Source organism: Anabrus simplex, chromosome 5 (assembly GCF_040414725.1).
Source record: "Anabrus simplex isolate iqAnaSimp1 chromosome 5, ASM4041472v1, whole genome shotgun sequence".
NCBI lineage: Eukaryota > Metazoa > Arthropoda > Insecta > Orthoptera > Tettigoniidae > Anabrus > Anabrus simplex.
Window position 1 is genome coordinate 30,120,194 of NC_090269.1, and position 27,670 is coordinate 30,147,863.

General features: G+C 36.1%; 1 protein-coding gene across 4 annotated transcripts in view; it reads left to right on the plus strand.

The window, feature by feature from the left end:
• Positions 1-27,670, plus strand: part of Pabp2 (poly(A) binding protein nuclear 1) — a 234,591-nt gene that overhangs the window by 169,301 nt on the left and 37,620 nt on the right. The window contains exon 7 of one of the 4 annotated variants that reach the window (XM_067147927.2): positions 19,218-19,504. The exons of the other annotated variants lie outside the window; for them this stretch is intronic. Within the exon in view, the coding sequence (XP_067004028.1) occupies positions 19,218-19,242 (25 nt within the window). The 3' untranslated portion in view covers positions 19,243-19,504. Of the gene's footprint in view, positions 1-19,217; positions 19,505-27,670 lie in introns of those variants that run through there. 4 annotated transcript variants of the gene reach the window in all.

Below are 27,670 nucleotides of genomic sequence, written 5' to 3' on the forward strand. Positions count from 1 at the left end.
TTCTTGAAAATTGGGATGATTTTTCCTTTTTGCCAATCCTCAGGGACCTACTTATTCTCCCAGACATTCCTGAGAACCTGATATGTCCACTGCAGGCCTACAGCTCCAGCTGCCTTTATCATCTCCACTGAAATTTCATCTATTCCAGCAGTTTTTCCATTCTTTGTCTTTCTTACTGCCATTTCAATTTCATTCATTGTAATTTCTTTATCCATTTCTTCATCAACTAATTACCTTTCCTGGTCGTCCATTGAATGACTGTCATCCGTTCCTATGTTCAGCAGCTTCTGAAAATACTCTCTCCATCTATTTCTTATTTCTTCTGGCTGTGTTAAAATTATACCACTTTCATCCTTCACAAATCTGGTGTTTACTTGATCTCTCTTTTTGTTTCTTAAGATACCATACAGTAATTTCTTGCTGCCCTGCATATCATCTCTCAATTTCTGTGTGAATAAGGCCCAGCTTTTCCTCTTTTCTTCCTCCACTACTTTCTTGGCCAAATTCTTTGCCTCCACATATTTTCTTCTACTTTCTTCAGTCTTAGATGTTTTCCATGCTTTCCATGCCATTTTCTTTTCCTTCACTTTAATCTTTACCCTATCATTCCACCAGTGTGTTTCTTTGTCTATCACATTTCCTGATGTTCTACCACACACCTTTTCTGCACATCCAACCAGTGCTTCCTTAAATCTTTTTCATTCCTCTTCAACATTCCCCACTTCTGTCCTGGGTACTAAGGCTATTATTTCCCTTTGAAATTCTTCTTGTATGCTTTTCTCCTTCAACTTCCATACTTTAATTCTTTTCTCTCTTCTTAATTGGGGTTTTTCAATCTTTCCAACTTTCAATTTTCCTATCAGAACTCTATGATCTCCACCAAAGGCTTCTTCAGGCATGGCTGTTACATCTACAAGGTTCTTCCGGTGTTCTTTCTCTATGATTATATAATCAATCATGGTCTTTGTTCGTCTGTCTCCCCAACCATACCTGGTAATCTTCTGACTGTTCTTCTTCCTAAACCAGGTGTTTCCAACAATCATTTGATTCCTCATGCAAAAATCCACCAACAACTCGCCTTCTGGATTTACATTTCCATATCCAAAGGGCCCTACAACTTCTTCCTTTCCTCGCCTTTCCATTCCAACTTGTGCATTTAGATCTCCCATCAATAGTACTTCCTTATCTTCTAACGATTTGATAGTGAATTTAAATTCCGAGGGTAAACTCCTGCGCAAAAAGAAAATTTATATTTGAAATAGAGTTAAAGTCCAAAAAACAAGAAAGAATAGCGCTTACCCCGAGGCGGGCATCCCATCAAGGGACGGAAGCAGGAGCATTTCCGCCCTCTAGGGTGGGCAGAAGGGAAAGACAGACTCCCACGAAGGAGCGAGAAGTCTCAAATGGTGCCACTCCCGAGGTGACCAATCAGGCAATAGAATTTTACTCTGACTTTCACATTCACCAATTACATTTGTTTTTATTCCTACCAATTAGAGTTCTCTTCATATCTGGTAATTAATGTTCGAAAAAATCTTGCATGCAACACCCATTGCGCCACTGCAGACACGTGGCAGTGTCTGTTTCACAAGTAAAATATTAAAGCTTGCAGATATCAGTTACAACAAAAATTTCACATATTAATAATAATATTGTACAATCCAAAAACATTTTTAAAATATAGTTATTCTTCATTATAGTTCAAAATTTCTTTTCTTCATAGATACCAAAATAATATACAACATTATAAGCAAAATCTTCCAAACAATATGTCCTACGTTGCCATTGATTGGCAATAAGTCCTATGTTCATTTCCTCGAAGGAGATATTTTATACAGCATTATAAGCAAGATAAATTTTGAAACAACAAATAAATTTTCCGTCTTTTTCCCACAGCTGTCCCAACTCTGGCCACATCTTTCCCCCACTTAAAATTGAGCCAAGGCTCGATTTTTAAAAGACTAAATTTTGGGGAGCAAGGAGTATATGACACAACACTTAATATCTTGATGCCGTTCTCAACTGGAACATCCATTATGCATTGTAGCATTTTCCATCGTGACCTGTAGTTTCGCTGACTTACGTAGCTGATGACACCGGCCGGCTGCCAACAAACTCCCATACACTTCCAGTCCACCCATGGCAACCTGGTAACCTTCAGCCCAGCTCACCCATCTAGTGAACTGACTGAAAACAGACAGTGATGTATCGTGCAGTATGGCGTAACTGCCGCAAGCTGGAACATTCCAACAACTCGGTCCCTGTGTCAGACCGTTGCGACCAAGTAGTTTAGTGCGGCATCCAAACAGGCACAGCAATTTGTCCACCAGATGGACCGAAGTTTTTGCAGCAACTGCAACATAAACGGATACACAACAGTAAAGGGGAATAGATGAAGCAAGACCAGTGCCCAACCATTCTGAAGTGCATTGGTGAAAGTCATGCGAGAATGGTCTAAGAAATGTCAGCCAAACATCAGGATTGGCAAAAATATCAAACTCAATTGTGTAGCATTTGCAGATGACCTTGCGGTACTTGCAAGTAGTGTGGAAGAGGCCAAACTCCAAATTGAAGAATTAGAACAAATAGCAGCAAAAATTAGATTACAAATCTCCCTTGAAAAAACGAAAACGATGCCATCCTTCAAAGTGGAAACATCACCTATCACACTGACTAATAACAAACAAATTAAGGTTGTTAATAAATTTATATATCTTGGAGAGATTATAACTTGGAACTTAAAAGAGAAAATAACAGTTGAAAATAGAATTACCAAATTAAAATAAGCACACAATACCGAGCTCGATAGCTGCAGTCGCTTAAGTGCGGCCAGTATCCAGTATTCGGGAGATAGTAGATTCGAACCCCACTGTCGGCAGCCCTGAAAATGGTTTTCCGTGGTTTTCCATTTTCACACCAGGCAAATGCTGGGGCTGTACCTTAATTAAGGCCACGGCCGCTTCCTTCCCAATCCTAGCCCTTTCCTGTCCCACCGTCGCCATAAGACATATCTCTGTCGGTGCGACGTAAAGCCAATAGCAAAAAAAAAAAAAAAAATAAGCACAACACATTACTTGGCCAACCTGCAAGAAAAAAATCTCTCTCGATAAATGCAAAATTTAAACACTACAACTTCTTTATTAAGCCTGAAGCAACCTATGCTAGTGAAACCTTATTCAATTTGAATACAAAATCAGCTACAGATAAATTACAGAAAATAGATAGACGAATCATTGGAACAATTCTAAACAATAAACACGAAGTAGATGGACAATGGCAATTACTACCTAATGAAGTTGTATACCAGGAGACTGAGTCTATATTAGATACAATGCAGAAAAGAAGAGTTGCTTTTTTCTGTCACATATCACAACTACCAGAGACTAGGATACTCAAACATTTATTCAATTACTTTTGGAAAAGTAAAACTAAAAATCACTGGTTCAAAGAAGTCCAAGGAGATTTAAATGAATTAGGCTTGACAATTCAACAAATTGAAAACAGAGAAGAGAAAAGGATCGTGAGAAATAATGATTTGAGACTTAAAACTGAAGACCTATACACGCAAACAGTACAACATAACTGACAAAGAATGGGCAGCCAAGTCAGAGAGAATGAAACATTTCTGGGAACAAAAGAAGAAACATCAACCAAATTTGTAACCAATATTCATAAAACTTAACTGTATATAGATTGATTGATTGATTTGCTCCAATGTGGGTGTATTAGAAATAAAAAAATATAAAAATTAGCATCACCGAACCAGTGGCTCAAATAAAGCTCCATCAGGAGACCCCTTCTCACACTCGGGAATTGGGATACCATGAACCCAGGGCAAGCAATATTCATTAATATTAAGAAAGGAGCAAAGGTAAAAATGAAAACCTATATAGGGTGTCTCAATAGTTGCAGTGGTTGGTTCTTGATGTTAAAATATATTCTGATTTTTATCTTTATTGTAATATCTTTGAACCAACCACATATGTCATAATCCTCAATTAATTGTCATGTTTTTAGACTCAAATATTAACACAAATATTTTATATTGTAATAGTTGTTTAACGATCTCTAATCCATTTTACAAGACATAGTTTTTAACAGCATTCCTAAGTCATTTCCAGTCAGGCACCTGATCTATTCTTAAGGTAAAAAATATGGCTGATGATGCCTACTATTGATAGGCGAAACATTTACCATCCAGTGTATTAATTTTATGTTAACAATTTTAATAAGGACAAAGTCCTAATTTTTAAGATTGTATTGTATTGAACAATAAAAACATACTAGTGTTAGTTTAAATTCTGTCACTCAGAAGGGTCAAATGGATATGGCTGTTAGATTTTGGGATGGAAACTTAGTTCAAACAAAATATCTTACATCTGCATTTTTAGGTCGTATTACTGCTGAGGACCTTCTGATGACATTTTTACAAAACTTGAAAGACACTGGTTTGGATGCAAAAAAGATCCTGCAAGTATCAATATAAACCTGAATTTTTATTTTTTTTATTTATTTATTTATTTATTTATTTATTTATTTATATTTTTTTTATTTTTTTTTTATTTTTTTGCCTTTACGCTGCACTGACACAGATAGGTCTTATGGCGACGATGGAACAGGAAAGGGCTGGAAAAGAAGCGACCATGGCCTTAATTAAAGTACAGCCCCAGCATTTGCCTGGTGTTAAAATGGGAAACCACGGAAAACCATCTTCAACGCTGCCAACATTGCGGTTCGAACCCACTATCTCCCGAATACTGGATACTGGCCGCACGTAAGCAACTGCAGCTATCGAGCTCGGTCCTGAAATTTTTTAAAGATATAAAAAAGTACTTAGGTGATTCAACTTCAGATCTGGAGCTGTTGGATTTTGGTACCTGCTCCTTGCATACTATTCATGGTGCGTATAAAATGGCACAAAACAACTCTGAATGGAACATTCACAGATTTTTTGCACCTCTCTATATTACTTCTTCAAGGACTTTCCAGGTACATGCACAGATCACAAACGAATAACAGGATCACATCTCTTTCCTCTGAAGTTCTACTCTATCAGATGGGTCAAAAACTCAAAAGTTATTGAAAGAGCTGTGGAAATACTGCCACATATTAAAAAGTATGTTGATGCTTTTGAGGAAAACCTCCTGCATCAGAAAAGTTGGGAATTATAAAACGTTTTGTAGGAAATTACCTGCTCCCAGCATAGTTGGGATTCATGCGTTCTGTTTCCCTTGAACTGGAACAGTATCTCTCTCAGTATCAGAGTAATGATCTTCTTTTGCCTTTTATGTTCTATGATCGTAGTACTATGCTTGAATACTTGTTGGAAGAAGTGTAAATAACCAGATTTTAGTCAGCAAATACTGGTAAGAAACTTCTTTCAATTGATTTGAAGAAAACAGAAAGCTTCAAGCCGTTCCATGCTGTTGACATTGGATTTGCAGCCTCAGAAGCTTTAAAAGGTAAGGGAATAAAAGATGTGATAGTTCTTCAGTTCTGTGGAGACTGCAGAAAATTTCTTGTTGATACTTGTATAAAGATTTTTGTCAAAATATCTTTTGCTTTCAAGTTTAAGAGGTGCCATATTCTTCAATCCTGCAATTATGACCAATTCGTCTATTAGGATCTGCAGGGTAACTGCTGCATTAGAAGTTCTTGTTGAGACAAAACAATTGTCTCCTATGGAAGCTGATATTGGAAAACAAGACTACGTAGATTTCTCATCAAAGAAGAAGTAGTGAAGTATCTCAAGAAATTTGATCCCAAAACCGATCGATTGGACGATTTTCTTAGAACCGCCTATTTTCAACCCAGTGTTTCAAAAGAGCTGATCCACTTAACACAAAAAATGCTTGTTTTGTTTCACAGCAACATTACTGTAGAAAGAGGTTTTCCAATAAACAAAGAATGCCTAGTAGAGAATCTTCATGAAAATAGCTTGATTGCACAGCATCTGGTGTATGATGCAGTATCTGCAACTGGTGGAGTATTAGCTGTCAGTATTTTGAAAAAGATGATCCCTACAGCCAAAAATGCATCAACATTGTGAAATGAAGCTTTAGAAAAGTATAAAGAGAATACAGATAACATCGCAGCCAAAAGAAAGCAGCAGAAGAAATAAAACATATAGAATTGAAGAAACAATGTGTAATGCAGAGTGCTAAGGAAGAGACAAAATTGGAGAAAGAGGTGAAAATACTGACAAAATTACAGTTTTGTGTGTGTTTTTTGTATAATGTATAGACATTTTGAATTGATAATTAAATACATATGATAATAATTCACAAATGTTATAAAATGTATAAACTATATAGCATAGCACACAACTTTCTGTACATTACACACACACACACACACACACATATATATATAAGGGATTGATTTAATATATAATTATGTATTTCTTGTGACTTATTATGTAGAACAAGTTTTAATTTGGAATAAGCCTGGTACAGAATCTTTTCAAGAACAGCTTACTTCCGCAGTGTGTTATGTGATACTGTTTCTTTGGCTGTGTTTGTTGGATGTATTAACAAAGTGATCCAAACAGCCAAAAGTGCATTGTCACTTATAAACAGTGATGTTAGATAAGACTTTTCCAGTATATATATATATATATATATATATATATATATATAGAGAGAGAGAGAGAGAGAGAGAGAGAGAGAGAGAGATACACAGCATTCTAAATTGAAAACGAACAGTTATATAGTATGAAGCTATAAATGCAATTTTTTTTTCATTTATATAAAACTGGCAATTTGTCAACTTTTTGTCTTGTAATTAATTGTCTTAATAGTCTTACAAATAAATTTGTATTCATTGCGATAGTAATTCTTTTTCCAAAGCAAGAGTGTGTATAAATTTTCTAATTAAAGATTTAAAAGCAATAGATGGAGTGGAGGGTTGTGAGGGGAGTAGGGAGGCCCTGTAAAAAAATGTTAAAAGATTGTTTGTAGTAAAAAAATTAAGGCTAACTGAATTTACTAAAAACAAAATATGCATTTGTTGGCAAAAAATTATAAACCTGAAATCGTCAAGAGTGTAATTCTTCCTAAAGAACTTCAAAAAAATTCATAGCATTAGGTACTGAAATGTTTTTAGTTATACTGAATATACTGGAAATATACTGAAATTTTGAAAATGGAACTCAGTAGACACCCTGCTGTAGGAGTTTACCCTAGACCCGCAAGATCACAGTATAAAAACAGAATCTTACATAACACAAAATTTAAATAAATTCATTTACCAGAAAAAACATATGCTAATGAGGATATAGTACAAATGCATTACGATTCACAAAAATACCTTTATACATAATTTACTACCAAACAGTTGGAGCACAGCAGGTATGAGAGGTCGGCACAAAAGAGAAAACATCCTCCAGGTAAAGAAAATTACCCAAACTAGACCTTCATTACAAACTGAAGTGCTACACACATAAAACTTTATAATTTAGGGCAATTTAATGTATTAACCATATCCTCGTTTAATATTCAAATTCATCTTGAAGTTACCAGCCTTAGGTACATTCTTAATTTTCAGAAAAGTAAACGAATGGGGATGTTAAATTTTGAGAAATGAATGGGGATGTTAAATTTTGAATGTTGCAAATGAATCCAAACCAGGGGGACAATTAGATTTTAGTACAATAGCTTGCAACATTGCTCACATGACAAATCACAAAATTGAGGTTATTAAGTCACTATCCACTTCATCATGTATATTAATTTTAAAATGTAATACTGATAAAAGTCGCATTACGTAGCACGTTTTACCACACCAAACAAGAAAATGCAATTTAATCCAGAATGCTGAATTGAGGATCATATTAAATTAGCAGTCAAGAGCCAAATGAAAATAAAAATAGTACAAGAGTGCACATACCAAAATCTGACTGATATAGAAAATAAAAAGGCACAAATAACACCTTCATACCAGAAAATATCAGATCACAGCATGACACACAAAGGTCACCATGCCTATCTATCCTCCAGCATACAATAATACAAGGACACAGTACACACAAACACACCAGTGCGATGACCCCAAATCAAGAAGTACCAACAGAAGGAAAGGCAAAACATAACCTTCAATACTACTTGATTTCATCACACGACATGAGACTACCTTAGGACCAGTATCTTACTCCCAGGAGGGCGATAAACCCTCAGCACCTTAAGTCCTAAGTCTCAGTTCACCTACCTTCCCAAGGCACCCAAGACAAACACAAATGACATCACCATATTTACAATATTTACAAAATATTGGTGGACTGACATGACAAGGCCCGAAACCAAATTTACAAATCTTACTCAGCCCCCTGGACCCCATAATCGAACAAACTGAGTAAATTAATTTTGAAGACACATTGATTCCGAAACTGATTAAAATAAACATAGGTGAAAATTAAAATTAAAACAGAAAAATTAAGGGTTATTGAAGATATTTTACTGAACAGTAACACCTGCAATTTACCATAAAATTTTACAAGCACAGCTGTGAGCTCACATCCGGGAGATAGTGGGTTCGAACCCCACTGTTGACAGCCCTGAAGATGGTTTTCCGTGGTTTCCCATTTTCACACCAGGCAAATGCTGGGGCTGTACCTTAAGGCCACTGCTGCTTCCTCCCCATCCCTAGGCCTTTCCTGTCCCATCATCGCCATAAGACCTATCTGTGTTGGTGCGACGTAAAGCAAATAGCAAAAGAAAAATTTTACTGCGAATTTAGGATAACTGAGGAACAAATCTTAATGACCTGCAATGCAACAAAAGAGATTTAACTGAAATGAACAGCTCAGGATAAAGAAACCCAAACTTTTGAAGAAAATTCTCCTAGCACATAGTTCACAATACTTAATGGACAATATCCTACGTCTAACCATCTAATACCAAGAAAAAGATTGCAAAAGAATCTCATATCAGATGAACGCCAGACCTCAAATATGTCATAAGCACAGGTGCACATCCATAACCCGTCAAATTTGGCCATAAAGGCCTCAGCATTACGTAGTCTAGTAGTATGGTGAGCACTGTTTCACCCTGTAAGACCATCCAAGTCCTCATAGAACCCTCCCTAGCAAATATAGGGATTCACAGGATAATAGAAAAAATAAATGACAAGAAAATAGAAAATTGCATAATCAAAAAACTCAGATGATTTAGGAAATTTTTCGGACAGGTTCAGAGACCCCATAATCTCCTACCTGATTTAACAATTTAGGAACTGACTAGAGGAATGCCCAAAGTAATCCCATACTTACTCAGAATCGAACCCAGGTACAGTAGAAGCCCAAAATACAACACAACATTACAGAAAATATTAAATGAACACACACGAACAATAATGCCAAACGAAATGTACTTACACTGCAGGTAACTAGAAATGAAATTTGAAATCCGCAAAATAATTTACTGAAACACCAAATTTACGAAACAGATTAACCTTCAAAAAAATCGTTGAAAGAATTACGAAGTTTGTTACTCAAAATTTTCCAAAATATATTTTTGAAAAATCCAGTGAAACTCCATGCTGAAGACTTATTAACACGTACATGATAACCAGTACGACAATTGAATTTAAAATTACGTCATCTGGAAGAAGAACAAGAAGAATATGAAGAGTTAGTTTTGAAGATGGAATAGGGTGCTCATACTCAAAGTAGGTCAAGCAATCAGCTGTCTTCAACAAATACGTACATCAGCTGTTCGAAAGGTAAAGTGCGAAGTCACACGAGGAAGTACAGTACCTAGTACGACTTGATTACATATCCTTAAGCAACAGCTGATTACACAGACGTTACAATCGAAACACATGGATCGAGAAAACTTTAAATTAATGAACGCATATTGAAATTTATCAAAGAAGACTCTCAGAACATGGCACATGCAATGTGATGATATAGCTTTAAAATATTCATTCGGTTAGCAGAAGGATTACCGTAGGCAATACTTTTAAACGCAAAATTGACAACAGACTGACATAAAATATCATGGACCGTGACTTACTATTTCCTCCAACATGCAGGTAATTACAGGTTGAAAACAGCAAAACACGGATTCCACATCGCAGACAGAATGCCACACACATTCAGCTGCCTTATATGGAGATAATAGGCGACTGCCTTGGGATGTGAATATTGAGTGGAAGGAACCATCATGAAAAAAAAAAAAAAAAAAAACAGAGATTAGCAATGCTCACACAGTAATTACCCTTTAAAAGGAAAAATGACATCAATTAAATTACACTTTTCGCAGTTACAGCAATGTGACCGAAACGAATTGAGACCATTAAAGGTAGCGAGAATTTACAAGATTAAAAGTTAAGTTAAATTTATTAAGGTTAGCTCGGGGGTCAATTACCGTGTACCAATCCTTCATTCGCAACACACGCTCTGTTACCAAAATGTGACCTCGTTGCAGGTTACACCCAGAAAAAATTAAAACATAATAATAATAATAATAATAATAATAATGAATCTGATGAAGTTAAAAAAGTGTAAAAGACAATAAAAGCAGTTACAACACTCGCAAAGTTCACAGACTCAAATCTGTGTGAAACAAACAAACAGGTTGACAAACGTGACAACTATAAAGGACGTGAGAAGCAGTATAGAACCCTAAAAGGTAGGTGGTACGTGTTTGTTCTATGGAATAAGTGGTAAACGGTAATCGCCCTCAAGCTCTTAATTTAATGAACTAACAAAACCAAGATTAAAAGGGATGAACAAAATCAAAACAAAACAAGAATAATGGAAATAAACTCATTTACAAATGAAGGTAATTTTGGACTGCATCCACAGGTATGTGTACAGCTGATGGCAATTTCAAATTACATTTAAGAAAGGAAAATAGAAGGCACATTATAAGGTTTGTAAAAGGCCTGATCCCTTATAACAAAATGAGATAAAAGAAAGGAGCATGTAAAAATATTAACACAGTAAAAGAAAGGGGGGGAGATTTACAATCTTAACCTTGAGTCCAAATAAGTTGCTATCTATCAATCAATACTGATCTGCATTTAGGCCAGTCACCCAAGTGGCAGATTCCCTATCTGTTGTTTTCCTAGCCTTTTCTGAAATGATTTCAGAGAAATTGGAAGTTTATTGAACATCTCCCTTGGGAAGTAATTCCAATCCTAACTCCCCTTTTTATAAATTAATATTTGTCCCAATTTGTCCTCTCGAATTCTAACTTTATCTTCATATTGTGATCTTTCCTACTTTTAAAGTCTCCACTCAAACTTACTCAGCTACTAATGTCATTCCACGCCATCTCTCCGCTGACAGCTCGGAACATACCACTTATATCACTAAGTTTACACAAGGAGTCATTTATAATACCACCTATTCAATACAATTTATTCCACAATTGTGTGGTGAAATGTACATAGAAATTACCAGAATTTTAAAGGTACATGTTTTGCCCACTTTTTATTGGTCATCCTCAGCCTTCTTCAATCTTAAAACGCACTTTGGTCTGAGGAATCTTATCATATTACATAAATCGTATTGATGAACTCTTAATGTGGTTATGTAGTAATAACAGTACAAACATATTGAATAAAATATGTACGCATACTAAAATCACTTTGAAAAATGAAAACATTCATCTAAAAGTAATTGTGTCACATTGTATTTTAAAAATAATCCATGTCCGACACTGAAATGGATCTTCTTGACAAAAAGCTTGAACAATATATATCACGCCTGCGGAACAGATTATCAAACCCAAGGCTTCACTGGATAGGAATAGTATGAATAAAAGATACAGTATATGATGAAGTTCAAGTCTGTTATTTAAAATTGGGACGAAAATATGTAGTGGAATTGGAGGCAATGACGTAAGTTTAACACAACACATTTTACAAGCTTCGCGGCGGTGATTTTGAAAATATACCAGAAGTACCTAGGAATAGTTTAATACAATTAAGAAAAGTAACACATGTTTGCACATGATGCCTACATGTTAAGACATAATAATAATTGTTACCGTGTTTTCGTGGATCACAGAGAGGTGAAAGAAGGTGTGGGCTTGAATGGGTCTATCTACAATATCAAAGATTCTTTGAAAACTTTGAAATAAAGGTTATATTTCTTTTCAGAATCTCAAACTAAAACTTTTCACTTAGTGAAATAACAAAATTACAGGTACGATTATAATGTTCATTACAAGACTAGAAAACCCACAGATTGGTACTTTACAAGGTTTGAGCTTTGAGCTCTAAAATTACAAGTTTACAATGGCTCTAATATGGGTTTTAGATAGAAAAAGGAGTGAAAACCCCCAAGACACAAATTATCCACAGCACTTTGCTCCAACCGTTACAATTTAAGGCCTTCCAAAGGCACCTCTCATAGATATCATCTAGATATCTAGTACCCATACCACTGGGCCTACATGAAAAGAAGAACAAGATAATATTACTGGCCCAAACTCAAAATGTGTGGAGACGTACACTTGCGCTCCTTGAAAACCGAGTATAAAACCCTACTTGGGCTTGTGGCCCAATGATGCAGAGGCTAATCCCAAGCTACTGAGGTGACTAGAAAGAGAGGTTAATTAAGGCTTTACAGGAAGAGAAACAGTTACAAAATCGTAGTCACCTCAAAATAAATTGAAAGGGTACTCGAGAGGATAACGCACTCTCTATCCCCAATTTACAGTTTAAGACTTTATGAAATTTTACATTAGCCAAAAGAACGTTTACATTTTAGAAAACCGGTGGTTGCATAGTTAAAGAGTAGTACCTTCCCCTTGGATAAGTTTGTGGAGATAGCTACAGAGATAGAAAACTGGGGACCATTACCTGGGCTGATTTTCTGCCTGCCAAAGAATGAGGCACCCCCGCCTCCTGTCTTAACACACACTCTCTCAGAAATTCGGCGATCTATAAGACAAGGTAGCTTGAAAAAGCCGCAGCTTTTATACCTGAGGGGAAGTTTTGAGAAGGTTCTGGACTAAATCCGGACACACCCTCTCATTTTTATTGGCCGAATAAAAAGCTACAAGAAGCCTGTGATAGGCTGAAAAATAAATACAAAAATTTCTCATTGGCCAGATTCAAAAGCTGGTGGTATGAAAAGGAAGTGTTGCAAACCTTGAAATATCATAATAAATGAAAGTTGATTTAGTTATGAAAACCTATAAACACAAAACTTCTTTAAATCACTTTTCCACCTTGCACCAGAGTGCATGATCTCGGTTTTTGTAAGGACATCTATGGAGAAAAGTTCAGACTACTTGTTGTACACCAAAACAAAAGAAATAAATCCAGTCAGTTTAGGAAACTTTAAAATAACACATTACTCTGTTATTTATGAGTGACATCTTCTGAATAACGTCCCAACTTCATGCAGTAGCTGTTTCACGTTTTGTTTGATAGATAGAATTCCTTAAGGCGCTTCTTTTAAATGTGCAGGCTTGAGGTGTACCTCCCGGTACAATAATAATAATAATAATAATAATAATGGTGATGATGATGATGATGATGATGATGATGATTGTACTGGGAGGTACACCTCAACTCCGCTCATTCAAAATAAGCGCCTTAATAAACTCCTCTATCGACCAAAAGGTGAAATTGATACCATAAGAAGTTGGAACATTAATCGGAAGATGTCACCACTGAGATATTAAGTAATTGTGTTATTGTGAAGTTTCCTAAACTGATTGAATTTCTCCTTGTTTTGTTTTGCTATACATCAAGAAGTTTGGAAATTGATCGCCGTCTTTAAGTGTGTGTGTTAAGGCAGGAGGCTGGGCGCCTCTTTCTTCGGCCAGCAGAACATCTACAAGGTAATGGCCACATAAATTCTCTTTTCTGCAGCTACCTCCGCAGCTTTATCCGAGGGGAAGGTCCGAACCTTTAGTTATGTAATAAACTGTTCTAAAATGTAAATCTTCTTTCGGCTAACGTAAAAATTTCATAAAATCTTTAACTATAAATCGGGGATAGAGGGGTGAGTTACCCTCTCGAGCTCCCCTTCATCTTGGTTTGAGGTGACTCCGTTTTCGCAACCTTTCTTTCCTGTAATGAATTAAAGTTAATTCCATCCGAGCCACCTCAGTAGTTTGGGACTAGCCCCAGTGTCATCGGCCAAGAGCCCTGTAGGATTTTGTATTTCATTATCCGGAGCGCAGTGTTCGCCTCCATTCAGTTTGTGTTCGGGCCGTTTATTTATCTTCTCTTTTTTTGCAAAGGCCTTGTAGGTTGGGTACTAGATACCTCAGTGTAATACTTTTTCTGTTTGTAATTCGTGCCTTGAGAGGCCAGAGAATGTTAGATTTTGATGTAATGTTGCCTCGTGTAGTCTGGAAGAAACTGAGAGCCTGTTTGCTCTTTTGAAGGTTTTGTAATAATGAAGAGTGTCTCTGGAAGGCTAGATATTGTAATTTAGGGAGCATGTGCTTTTGAATTAGGGGATTTCTGCCCTTGACTAAAGTATTCCTCATTTTGAATTGTAAATTTGAGCTGGGAGTGCAGGAATTGTAAAACCAGGGGCTTGAAGTCCAAAATTGTTAAAGTTCTGAATCTTGGTTTATACCAAGTCTTGTTTCAAGATTGCTAATTGTACCTGTCATGTTGTTATTTGTTAATTTTTGAGAAATTCTAAAGAAATATAACCTTTGTTAAAGTTTTAATTCAATTCTTGATGTTGTAGTTAGACCCATTCATGCCCGCACCTTCTTTTACCTCTCTCTGCGTTCCACAAATACCCCGGAACAATAATAATAAAAGTAACACATGTTCACAAATGATGCCTACATATAAGGACATGATAACAATGGAAAAGTAATACATGATGAAAGAAATAAAAGGTAAAAATAATAAACATCTAAACACAGAGCCTTTCCAGGAAGCAGCCTTTCCTAAAACACGAGAAGGAGCTTGTGCCGAATGAGAATATATTAAGAGGAAACTGAGTTACGAGAAGCACACAGTGGGGAAAATAAAAATTTGTAAAATTACAACCAAAGAAAAGAGAAATGAAATCTTACGTATAAAACATTTTATGAAACCAAAAGAAAAGAAAAGTGCCTCTAATACAAAATGAATATGACTAACTACGCGGGCTAAGTAATGCGAAATTAAATTTGGCGAACGGGAGAAATTTCGGGCAAACTCCGGAGGTAAGGAAAATTAAATTAAAGCTACATTTGAAACTTCAAAATCCGAAATAAGAAGGAGATCGTGCTTACCTTGTGAGGGCTGAGGACCCATCAGGTGCGGTAGACAGCTTCACCCATTGCCGAGTGGCCAGAGCCGGAAGTGGTGAAATTGTGAAACAACCAACGAGGGCACATGCATTTCTAGCATTCGCCAATAGCAAATGGTTTGATTATGGCCAATGAGGGCCCAGAAAAGACTGCTGACAAAATACCGCGCGTAGCTTCAGGAAATTTCCATACTGATGCAACCGGAAATTCCTCGAAGCATCCTACAAACCTTACACGTGCAAGTACACCATGTCTAAAAAGTTATCAAAACCCTTGATTTATATATAAAATCGCCGAAAAACAAATAATTGAAATTTTTTCTTTAAAACATACATACCAAAAAGACAAAGCAAGTCATTTTTCATTTTAACGCACATGAAAAAAAACACCTTTTAAAATATTACACTTTGAAGTACAACAAATAAACAGATGAACATACAAAGATAACTTACGGTACTTCTTTTCTTTTCACTGTCCAATTTTTCCTAAAGTTCGACATCTTTCTTACCATAAAAATTTTTATTTACCGTTTTCCACCGATCATAGTTATTTTTTAGAAACTGCCTCACGCCTGCTTTATTAGCCATGTGGTACTGCCTAATAATCCTACTATTAAGACTTTCCTTTCTATCACATTTATTTTTAACTATGACAAAAACAGCTTCATGATCACCAATACCATCTATTACTTTGGTTTTTCTATAGAGCTCATCTGGTTTTACCGGCACCACATCCAGGATATTTTTCCCTCTAGTTGGTTCCATCACTTTTTGAATTAGCTATCCTTCCCATATTAACTTGTTTGCCATTTGTTGGTCATGCTTCCTGTCGTTCGCATTTCCTTCCCAATAGGCATCTAAAAACACTTCTGAAAAGGAGCATAGCTTTAACTGGGGTGAGTTAAGTGAATTAGCACAACGGGAGGCAAATCCAAGGGAAATTACATGTTAGTTACGATTATCTTAAACAAAAGAAAGGAGAATTGTCTCAAAAATTTTAAAATGTAATGAGCTTAGCTAAAGGCCAAGTCATTGTAACGATTTAATGGTGAATTTAAATTCTGGAGGTAAACTCCTACGCAGAAAGAAAATTTATATTTGAAATAAAGTTAAAGTCTGAAAAACAAGAAAGAATGGTGCTTACCCCGATACCGGCATCCCATCACGGGGCGGAAGCAGGAGCGCGTCCGCCCTCTTGGCTGGTCAGAAGGGAAAGACACAGATACAGGCTTCGCTCCCATGAAGGAGCCGGAAGCTGGAAATGGTGCAAGTCTCGAGATGACCAATCAGGCCATAGAATTTTACTTCCGACTTTCACATTCACCAATTAAATTTGTTTTTATTCCTACCGAGTTCTCTTCAAATCCGGTAATTAATGTTTGAAAAAATTCTCTTATGCAACACCCATTGCACCACTAACGGCACGTGGCAGTATAGTCTGTTTCACAAGTAAAATATTAAAGCTTGCAGATACCAGTTACAACAAAATTTCACACATTATTAATAGTAATAATTTTGTACAACCGAAGATAAAAATTTAAAAAAAGATTTTAATATATTCTTCAATAAAGTTCATAATTTCTTTTCTTCATAGATCCAAAAATAATATCTTATACAACATTGTAAGCAAAATCTTCCAAACAATAAGTCCTATGTTCATTTCCTTGAAGGAGATATTTCATATGGCATTATAAGCAAAATACATCTTTTGAAACAAATGAACTTTTCCGTCTTTTCCCCACAGCTGTCCCAACTCCGGCCACAATTATCAATTTGTGTTATCAGTGTGCTCATTATATGATCATAAAACATTTTAAAGCTACATTTTGTATAATCTCATGTTGCATATCTGGAAAGTCTGTGAGATGTCAGTAGAAAGTACATTCACCTGTAATATGTCTGAGTGAACTTAAGAGTGAGTTATGTGATTAAAGTAGCCGTATAACTAGTGTTAATTAATGCCTCCACAATCCTTTATTTATAATTAGTTGTACTGCTTCGTTTAGGTCCATACTTCTTAAATCATTAGCAATTGAGTCTAACCATCATTTTATTGGTCTCCCTCTACCTCTCTCACATGACCTCACTACCGAAGCCAGTTTTATCTCCTCAATCAGAGTACCGTCCTGCCATTTTTCCCACCTGTTTGTACCAGCAATCATTCTCACTACTTTCATGTCTGTTACTTCTAACTTATGAAGAAGATATCCCAACTCCACCCACCTTTCCCTTACAAAAAGCAAGGTTGTTCATAAAACAGAACAATGTAAAGATAGTTTCGTCCAGAAGCTGACTTCTTTCTTGCAAGATACTGGTGATCGCAACTGCGAGTTCATTGCATTAATGTTGATGCACCTTGATTCAATCTCGCTTATCGTATACTACCATTCGGGGAGAATACATATCATCTTTTTCTTGTAGTGCCTTCTCAATTACTGAAGGTTGGCCACAATCACAACGAAGTCTGCATGATGTTGTGATGTTGGAATGTCCTCATCACTCTACTCGAATCTTTCCTGTCCAATCCTATAAGTTCCTCAGCCAAGAGAGCTTTTTACCTGCACGATCAATTTTAGTAGGTTGTACTTATCATTCCTAATAGTATGCCCAAGGTAGTCTGCCTTTCTTTTCTTGATGGTACATACCAACATTCATACCCTCCTCTTGCGCCTGAGTACGACGGCATTGGAGACGTGGCCAGTACACGAGATCTGTAACATTCTTCTGAAAATCCACACCTCGTAGATATTTATTCTCCTAATGGTGTTAAATTCCAGGGTCCATGTCTCAGCTCCATACAGAAACACAGAATATACATAGCATCCGACGATATGATGTGTCTCCAAGCTGAAGCTGCTGTTACACAGTAAATTCCTCATTTTGAAAAAGCTAGCACGAGCCATTTCTATTCATACACGTATTTCTAAATCTGGGTCAAAGTCCTCGGTAATCCAGCTGCCAAGGTACTTAAATTTCCACGCTTGTTCAACTTCTTCTCTATAAATGTTCATAAGAATGTGCGTGTTATGAGTTCTGGTAACGGCTATCACCTTAATCTTGTCGGTGTGAATTTTTAATTAAGTTTATCCCCTTCTGCTATGATTCTATATTACCAGATGCTGAAGACCTTCAGTACTGTCAGCCAAGATGACAATGTCATCTATGTACCTCAGATTGTTGGTCAGCCTACCGTTAATTTTTACGCCATCTTCTGCTGTATCATAAATACTTGAAATGATCTACCTGTTTCAGCTTGGTATACCCAACCTGACATTTAGTCTTCTTATATTTCTTCCCTACTAACGTTACTTTAGTCTTGGAAAGCCTAATTTTCATATCATACTCTTTGTTCCTATTTTCAAGTTCCAAGATAATAGATTGCAAGCTTTCAACACAGTCTGCCTTTAATACCCAGTCATCAGCATAGGCCAAACTGCTTGTTACATTTTCACCTAACTAAATCCCTCCCTGCCACTTAATGCCTTTCAGTACATGATTCGTGTAAACTATGAACATCAAAGATAAAAGATTATGCTTTGTCTAACCCCTGTTCTGTCATGAAAGACAAATGTGCATCAAAAGATGGAATTAAAAATTGGTTGTGTGTGTCCTCTGGAAACACTGGGGTGATCTATTTTGAGATTCATGGCCAGAAATAAAATATTTCATTACAATCTCAGGCTTTCTGTCATGGTGGTTTTCTCACTTGTTATGCAGTAAAAAATTCCCATCTAAAGAACTTGAAAAGACAGTACGAATAGAACTTCAAAAATTTTAAAGCATTTAGAAAAGTTTGACCCTTTCTCTGGGAGTCCTGTGGAAGAACTGTTAGAAGTATTCATATGTCTCTCTGAATTTACACAGGAGCATCTGCCTTTAAAGAACATTAGTAATCCATTTAAAAGTTGGCAGGTATATCCGTCATGACTAAAGTTATCCTAGAGTATTAGATTTATAGTACTCTTTCATACCTATTTTAATTTTTGTGATTTCCCAGGACCAGGTATGGCATAATTGTCTAACTGCAATTCCCTCCCTGGATGGTGCGTTGGGGGTTCTTCTTCACACCCGTATATAGAGGCCATGGTTCTACCCTGAAAATTAGGAGGAGAATGTTCAGTGAAATTGCATTGAGCCTGAAGACGTCAGTATAAAAATTATGAAAAATTTTCCCCTAATATTTTATATATTGTTTGTAAAGGCAAATTTCCATTTTGATTAAATAAAGCATTTTATAGTAGTTATTATGAAGAAAAAACTCTGCTGTTTTAATCGTAGGACTGATGAAAATAGTAGGTATGTCTTGTTGTTTTTTTACATTCTTTTCTGTGAAATAATTTTATGTTAGGTGATTGGAAGAGCAAATAAAGGTTGTGTTAGTTGACTTTCCTATTTTTTATTTCAGAAATTGATTTTGTTAGAACTTAAATGACTGGAATTTTGCTAGATATTCAGTGATTTGAGTTCACTTGTAATTGAATATAGTTTATTATTATTATTATTATTATTATTATTATTATCAAATTATTTAAGTGACTATTGAGGAGATTTTTTATTGAAAATCTATCTAAATATTTCTTCCTTTGAAGACTAAATGTTGCTCGTGCTCTTCCTTCAGGGAGTTTTTTGCTTTTAAATGTTGAAATTTTATTCTTATAATTTCCCTAGGTTATATGTTCCTGGGAATAGTCTTCGTGCTGTTTAAGTTCTGCTGGAAATTCTCTTCATTTACAGTGTTATTTGAGTTCTGCTGCAACATTCTCTCCGTTTACATATTCTTTGAATTCATATTGTGTGTTCATGAGAACTGTCAATAAATTAAGATCAATCATGGAAAAAGAGGTCAGTTAACTACATTCAGTATGGTTCCCTTAAGTTAAATGTAATGTGTTTCTTACATGGCGTAACTATTTGATCTAACTTCATAAAACAGGTAATTCTGTTACTAATGTGACTTATACACAGTAACTGTAATTTAGCTGAATTAACTGAAGCATTACTGCAGTGTTCCAGGGAGGAAATATCACAGGTTGAACAAAAGAATGCAGCCCACATAGAATAGTTGGAAATAAACTTAATTTAACAAAATAAAGTGAGTGGTGGTAAGATAATACAAATAGAAAATTTGACATGGCAAGATTTCAACAAAATCTGAATAATGGAACATTTAAATTGAAGAGAAAAAAAAAAAATTGGTAGTAAAGCAATGAAATGAAAAATGTAATAAACCGGGAAACCTATTCCAGCTTGGTACAACTAGAATGAAAGGGTATGGCCATCCCATGGTATTATCATATAGTTATTTATGTTAAATAAACTTAGGTTTATAATTTACAGACTTTCAAAAATAGTTCCATAATACATTACATAGTAATATCCATATACTATTAAAGTGATGAATATTCAGTAAGTTAAAATGAACCCTGAAGTTTCTGAAAGGAATCCAGGAGGAAAAAAATAAATTACACAATATAGGAAATGTAACAATAAGGAAAAATAAATCTGAGATAAACTATTGAGTAATTAACAAGATATAACACCAAGAAAAGTTAAAATAATCAATGCAATAAAATATTTAATTAAATCAGAGGGAATTCAAAAGAAACATTTAAAATCAGTCTTTTAAAACTTAAAATTGATTACTGTGACCAATGTTTCACATAAGATAATGTCACTTCAAGACAGTATCTTTTCACCGAACTGCGGTTAAGTCACACGACACTAAGATGCTTCTATCAAACACATCCACACACTTGCGAGAACCAAAAGCAACTAACATTTAACAATAGGATGGTGTTATCTTATCTCTAATAGGCAAGGCAACAGTGAAACAAAGGACTACGTGATGTAATAATAAAACAAAGCAATGTATGTGATGCAAACCATAAAGGCAAAAGTTTAGAACGTTATTAACGTTTGTATACTATACTATACTATACTAATACTACACTATACTATACTATATATGGTTAAAAAGGTCCCAAACCTTCACCTAAAGGTTGTCTACAGGCTGAAGATGCCCAAATAATGGGTGAAACATGTACCTGACCTGATAAGTACATAAATTTATGTAGATTCAAACCATATTAAAAGTTGAAATTATTGAATAGGTGGTTTTATTATATTGTCCTTGAGATTCTGTGCCTAAAAGTTTAGAAACCGTCAAACAGCAAGGCATAAATTTAACAAGGCAAAATGTGGATTGGTTATATTAACTATTTATTTATCATAAGTCTGTACAGAGTTCTCCATTTTCACAGATACTATACATAGGTGTACAAAAATGCATGAATGAGTTTTTTTTTTTTTAATGATTCCATGACCGAATTAAATTGTCATGCATGCATGAATAAATGAATGAACACTTCTCTTACATTAACTAGAAACCTTTGGTTTCCGTTAAAATTTTTAAATGGAATGGAATGTCGTATGGCTTTTAGTGCCGGGATATCCCAGGACGGGTTCGGCTCGCCAGGTGCAGGTCTTTCTATTTGACTCCCGTAGGCGAACTGCGCGTCGTGATGAGGATGAAATGATGATGAAGACAACACATACACCCAGCCCCCGTGCCATTGGAATTAACCAATTAAGGTTAAAATCCCCAACCCGGCCGGGAATCGAACCCGGGACCCTCTGAACCGAAGGCCAGGACGCTGACCGTTCAGCCAACGAGTCGGACAAAATATTAAATGAAAAGTTACATTACATAAAATAAATTTCATCGTAAAGTCCCGTATTGTCGTACGTATACTTTTAGGTTAAGTCAATATTCCACCTTTACAATACCATAAGTTTATTGTCTATTTATTTAAACAACATTGTTAACTATGACGGGACATTTATTTTAATGTGTTGTTCTGTCCTTGTCTTTTTTGTGCTTTTTCTTAAATATCTTACGGCTGATGACGTCTACAAGTTAGACGAAACATGTCCCATCATAGTTAATAATGTTGTTTAAATAAATAGACAATAAACTTATGGTATTGTAAAGGTGGAATATTGACTTAACCTAAAAGAAAAGTTACATAGCGTTCAAACTCGCATCTAATAGAGTATGATTCTTCTTTTCACAATGCACAATATGTGTACCAATGTACAACAATGTTCACTTTAGGCCCTGTCTGTGTAATGACCATGTACTACTTCATGACAAGCGTCATAATTCAAAGTTACACCCGAAGAAAATTTTATGAACAAGAAACGATACCTTGAAACAATAAACAAATTATCCAAACAACTTATACAAGATTAGATACTAGAACAAATATCGTAACATTTAAAATCCAGTAAATTAATCATTGGCTCAAAGCCATTAACAGCCTGCTGTCCTTTTTTGATGGATACAGATGCTTTTGTGTCCATCTCTTGGCACAGGCTACAGCAAAGTATAGCTTCCACCGAAGTCCCAGCCTCATCCATGGGCTGTGACAACATGGAAGCTGGGGTTGGTGATGAGTAATGACATTCAGAGCACGACCAGTGCGCCTGAGTGTTTTGAAAGGTGTTGCTCATAGGGTTAGTCGTGCTACAGTTGCACTGTCTACCCAGTGAGGAAAGCAATGGCGAATTACCTCACTCCTCATCTTGTCTAGTACACCTCATTTTGATGCTGCCATTGATTTTTGTGGTTTCCCTATAACTGCATAGCCTCTGGGCTGATGACCTAATTGACAAACAATATGTTTGAAAACATTTTTAGAAAACACATATGGGCAAATATAACCCAACACAAAATATGAAAGGGAAAAAAAAAAAAAACCTCTACACCAAGATATGACATAGTCATTATGTGTTTTACCCAAATATATTCGCCATTACAATTTGGATTTCGATCAGGGAGGGGTACTAGGGAAGCAATTCTGGCATTACGTTTAATTCTGGAGAGAAGAATTGAGATGAATAGAAAAGTATCCGTGACCTTTGTCGACTTGGAGAAAGCTTTTGATCGAGTAGACTGGGAACAACTTTTCCTTACCGTGAAAAAAGCAGGAATTGATTGGAAGGATAGACGCCTCATACTAAATTTATACAGAATGCAGAACACTGATTTAGAAATCAGTGGGACAAAGAAAAATGCCAAAATAAGAAGAGGAGTTAGGCAAGGATGTCCACGGTCACCTTATCTCTTCAATATGTTCATCGAAGAAGCCATCGCAGTCATGAAGGAGAAAACAACGGGGATCAAAATTAATGGCAAACAAGTACACTCTATAAGATTTGCTGATGATATTGCCATACTAGCAGAAACAGGTAAAAGTATGCAGAGAATGATCAACATATTAGCAGAAACTTTAGGCAAATGGAACCTCAAAATTAATACAAGGAAAACAAAAACCATGACAATATGTAAAGACAAGAAAACACCTATAACACGTTTCAAAATTGGCCCTGATAAAGTAGAACAAGTGAAACAGTTTTGCTACCTAGGAGCCCTGATCACGAGTGATAATCGGAGCATATCAGAAGTCACAAAGAGGATAGCCATGGCAAAGAGAGCCTTCCAAGATAAAAAGGATTTGGTGGCCAACAAACATATAGATATTCAAACTCGGAAGGCCTTTGCAGAAACCTTTGTATGGAGCGTGCTTCTGTATGGTTGCGAAAACTGGACGTTAGGAATGCAAGAAAAGAAAAAACTAGAGACAATTGAAATGTGGATCTGGAGAAGAATGCAGAGGATAAGTTGGACTGAAATGAAGAGCAGTACCAAAGTCCTTAGAGAGATAGGAGAAGAAAGGAATCTGATAACTGAAACTGAGAAACGGAAAATAAAATTTATTGGTCACATTCTGCGACATGAGGAGTTCCTTTGTAATATCACTGAAGGAAGAATTGCTGGAAAAAGAGGAAGAGGGCGACCCAGAGTGTCTTACTTCAAGAATCTGCTTCTGAGGATGAAGTGCAAGACCTAAGCTGAGTTGAAAAGACTGGCTCGAGTTAGACAATTGTGGCTGCAGTGACAAGGCTTAGCCTTTAGAATATGATGATGATTACAATTTCATTATGTATTCAGTCAGGAATCTTAAAAATGTACTTCAATTACTTTAAAGCAGAAAATTTATAAAATATGAAGGTTCTTGTGGTGAATTTACAGTTGGACATCTTAAAATAACTGATCAAACGAATTCCAGTCACGACAAACACGAAGTTAATTTAGATGTGGAGGAAAAATTCCAGGATGATGTTGACTTACCGAAGCAGTGCAGTGGTACATGAATCCGTTTGTTAACTTGCGAGATGCAGTATAATCCAAATATGCCTTCTTCCATGGGGAGTTTGTAGATTACCACTTGAGGTAAGACATTGAGTCACGTTGCACAATATGAAGGATTTTAAAATGTTTTAAAATTTCACCGCCACTTATACCAAAATTGTACATTTAGTGCAGACACTAGTCCTTAGAACCCCTCTGAGGAGGTTTGAAATAACAGTTTAGCCTGAAGCGGCTATTGTAGCACAAGGAGAATCGGGTGTCATCATGCCTAAGTCACAGTCCCAGCAAGAATGTGAAGTTCCACACTCGCTGACAGAGCACATCAGGTAAAGAAAAAAAACGAAGATCGCTTCATGCAACGTCCAATTAAAACGTGGCAGCCCACAATAATTAGGTGGTGACAACCAAACCATGAATAATGAAATAATGAATTAAGCCAATCAGAAGTCCACTGCTCGTCTGACATTATGCTACGGGATATGTAATAATAATAATAATAATAATAATTTTCCAATAAATTGTAATGCCACAATTACAACTATCTTTATGTACCTGGAATAAACCAGAACTCCCATAATCTATAATATTTATGCATATCTTTATATGAGTTTTATGCCATTTAAGTTCAGAACAACTTTCTTTAATATTTCTAATTATTGAACGTAAAAAGTACTTGAAGATTATCATTTAAATAACTGAAAAGAAAAGTATAGAAATTGGTGAAGAAACAAGAGAGTTTTTTTATGCATGTGTATTCATTAAGATAAGGGATTTTTCTATTTGATGTGGATTTCTATTGCCTCTGACTTTTGATGTTTGTTCTCATAGTGTAGAACAGAGGTGCTCACGCTGGGCATTTCATCCCGTAGGCGCCTAGCAGTGTTAAGTGGGCAGGCTGGTAGGCATTAAGAGTGTGCTATTCAACCACAGTGACGTTGTGGCTACGTCGCACAGGCCGTAAAGGTTGGGCAAAGTTCTCCCAGTCACTCGATCACAGTCTCTCTGCGGCGATACCAGAAAATGAAATGGAGGCAGAAAGTAATTTAAGAAAGAGGGCAGAAATCCACGTCATTTTCAGTAACGTTGTAAGAAATAAGTTATTTATGTTCATTGTAGTTTATGGATTTTGACCGGATACAATAAAGAGTTAGAGCTACAACCTCAAATATTTTTATAATATACGTAATGAATTAAAATTTTCAGTATTGCATTTTAACTCTCCAAGAATCCAATCATGCTTACCAGGAATAAAATTAGTGAGGATATTTATTCAAAGGCATGCTGTACTTCTATCTGGTAGATATATTTACATTGTTGTTGTACTTTAATCTTGGATAGTAAATATTTGTGCGCTCACTCATGATGAAACCCCTCTTGCAATTTAGAGGCTGGCTATTATCGCCAGACACCTGTTAAATTTTAAGTACTATTTTCAGAAATTCAGTGTACAGGGAAAGTCGCACAACACTACAACACTGTGCAAAATGAATAACAGGAGTTTTACATTTTTAAAAAAAATTGAAATACTGTCATTCCCATCCAAGGAATTGTAAATTGTACCTTGTACACTTTGTAGATTGTAACACAAAAATTATAACATGTCAGTTTTCTTCGAATGAATAAATATAAGAAAATAAAACAGACTGTTTTTATCGAGTGCGTTATAAATCAAACTGGAATATCTTGAAAGGGTTAGGTTTTTTGTTGCGATTATAAAGTTTCATTTTTAACAGTCAACCTTTTGCTAACTAGTGGAGGAGAGCTTCCTAATCACAGTTGAACATCAGTGCTCCCTCACTTCCCTGCAAAGTGTGTCTGGTCTCTCGTTTCATTGTGACATGTGCTTCCTACGTAAGCTGCCCGCATTCACGTCACGCCAGCCCGGCCGTGCTGGGCTAGCCTAAACGGGCACCCAGCTGAGCACCTCTGGTCTACATCTATTATCTAGTAAATTTTCAGAGGGCTAATCCCATTATATCTCTAAGGATAGATAAGTAACTGTGATGGGGATTGTAAAAGGACATGGTAATGGCTCTTTTCAAGACCATATTAAACCTCATAAATCAGTGATCCTTTAAAAATATATACAGTGCCTCAAAAATGTATTGGTCTGCCTGCAGTGGTGGTGTGAATGGAACCGCATAGTACAAATAATGGTGCATGTAATGAAATTTCACTGTGTGGATATGTAGGATAGTCAAGTACATCAGTAGGTTGAATATGGAGCCAAGGAGATTTACACAGTTTGCAAACGGACCAGTAATACAATGGCGTGCATCATTACACGCCAAACAAGTATTGGTCTAGTAAACCATATCGTGATATTGTGCTGTCTGCCGCAACTCGGGCTCATTGTGTCTGTGCTGACACGTTGGAAGGTAATATTCAGCACTATTTCCATGTTCAGCTAACAATGGGAAGGAAAATGAAAGAAACAACCGTGGAAGAAAGGAGGATTTTAGAGCGACTGTTTCAAAAAGGTAAACCATTCAAGGTTATAAATGAAATTATTTAAGAGCTGTTACAACTATTAAAAATACTGTGTACAGGTACAAAAGAACAAAGACAATAGGAAATAGACTAATAAATGGCCGCTCCTTAAAGTCGTATAAGACAAACAGCAAATTGTGCGTTAAGTGGCCCAAAATCCTCAGCTAAGTGCGTCAAAGATAGCAGCTGTGTTACAAGATGTAGGAGTGAAAGTATCATCTGAAACCATCCAAAATGTGCTACGCGAAAGAGGATATGCAAGCAGAACAGCCCGTAGAAAGCATTACATCAGTAAGGCTAACAGGAAGAAGAGACTTGCATATACTGGAGAGCACAGAAATGACAGCTATGAGGAATGGAAGACAGGCGTTTTAACCGATGAGATTAAATTGACCCTCTTAGGTCAGACAGATGAGTGACTGTGTGGGGGATGACGAATTCTGAAGTTAAAGAGAAGAACCTGAAGCTACTGTGAAACATGGAGGTGCTTCTCTGATGATGTGGGGTTGCATGAGTGCAAATGTTGTAGGTGAATTAGCCTTTATTAAAGGGACTATGGATCACAAAGCATACAATGACATCCTCAAGACACTTCTTCCATCAAGTGTACAAAAAATGAGACTCTGAGCAAAGTATACATTTACGCTCGATAACGACCGCAAACACACAGCCCATCTGTTATATAATACACCCCGTTGGATGGAAAGTCCAACACAGTCTCCCGACATCAACCCCATAGAGAATTT